Source organism: Frankliniella occidentalis, unplaced genomic scaffold (genome assembly GCF_000697945.3).
Source record: "Frankliniella occidentalis isolate FOCC.00 unplaced genomic scaffold, Focc_3.1 Scaffold935, whole genome shotgun sequence".
Classification (NCBI taxonomy): domain Eukaryota; kingdom Metazoa; phylum Arthropoda; class Insecta; order Thysanoptera; family Thripidae; genus Frankliniella; species Frankliniella occidentalis.
Window position 1 is genome coordinate 8204 of NW_026268041.1, and position 767 is coordinate 8970.

General features: G+C 49.3%; 1 protein-coding gene across 1 annotated transcript in view; it reads left to right on the forward strand.

Moving 5' to 3' along the window:
• LOC127751764 (gastrula zinc finger protein XlCGF57.1-like) overlaps window positions 1-761 on the forward strand; it is a gene marked incomplete at its 3' end in the record, with an annotated part of 1750 nt that extends 989 nt beyond the window's left edge. Inside the window, exon 2 of the mRNA XM_052275798.1 lies at window positions 89-761. Coding sequence (XP_052131758.1) covers window positions 89-761 — 673 coding nt within the window. The remainder of the gene's footprint in view (window positions 1-88) is intronic.
• Window positions 762-767: the final 6 nt, after the last annotated feature.

Sequence of the window (767 nt, forward strand, 5' to 3'; positions counted from 1 at the left end):
ACACAGGAGAGACGCCTTTTGAGTGTACACTCTGTAACAAGAAATTTGCGTGTTCTGGTTATTTGCGCACACACCTTCGGACCCACAGCGGAGAGAAGCCCTTCGAGTGTACACACTGCCCCAAGAAGTTCGCGAGGGAATATCTGCTGCACATTCACCTCAGGACCCACACAGGAGAGAAGCCCTTCGGATGTACATACTGCGACAAGAAATTTACTCGAAAGGAATTCTTACGCAGACATCTCCAGACCCACACAGGAGAGAGGACTTTTGAGTGTACACTCTGCGACAAGAAATTTGCGTTCTCTGATACTTTGCGCAAACATCTCCGAACCCACACAGGAGAGACGCCTTTGGAGTGCATCATCTGCAACATGAAATTTGCGCGGTCTGATTCTCTGCGCACACACGTCCGGACCCACACAGGAGAGAAACCTTTTGAGTGTACAATCTGCTGCAAGAAATTTGCTAACAAGACCAACTTGGGCAGACATCTCCGAACACACACCGGAGAGAAGCCCTTCGAGTGTACACTCTGCAACAAGAGATTTGCGGTAATGGATAAACTCCGCCAACACCTTCGGACCCACACAGGAGAGAAGCCTTTTGAGTGTACATTCTGTGACCAGAAATTTTCTCAAAAGGCCATCTTGGTCACACATCTCCGGACCCACACAGGAGAGACGCCTTTTGAGTGTACACTCTGTAACAAGAAATTTGCGTGTTCTGGTTATTTGCGCACACACCTTCGGACCCACAGCGGAGAG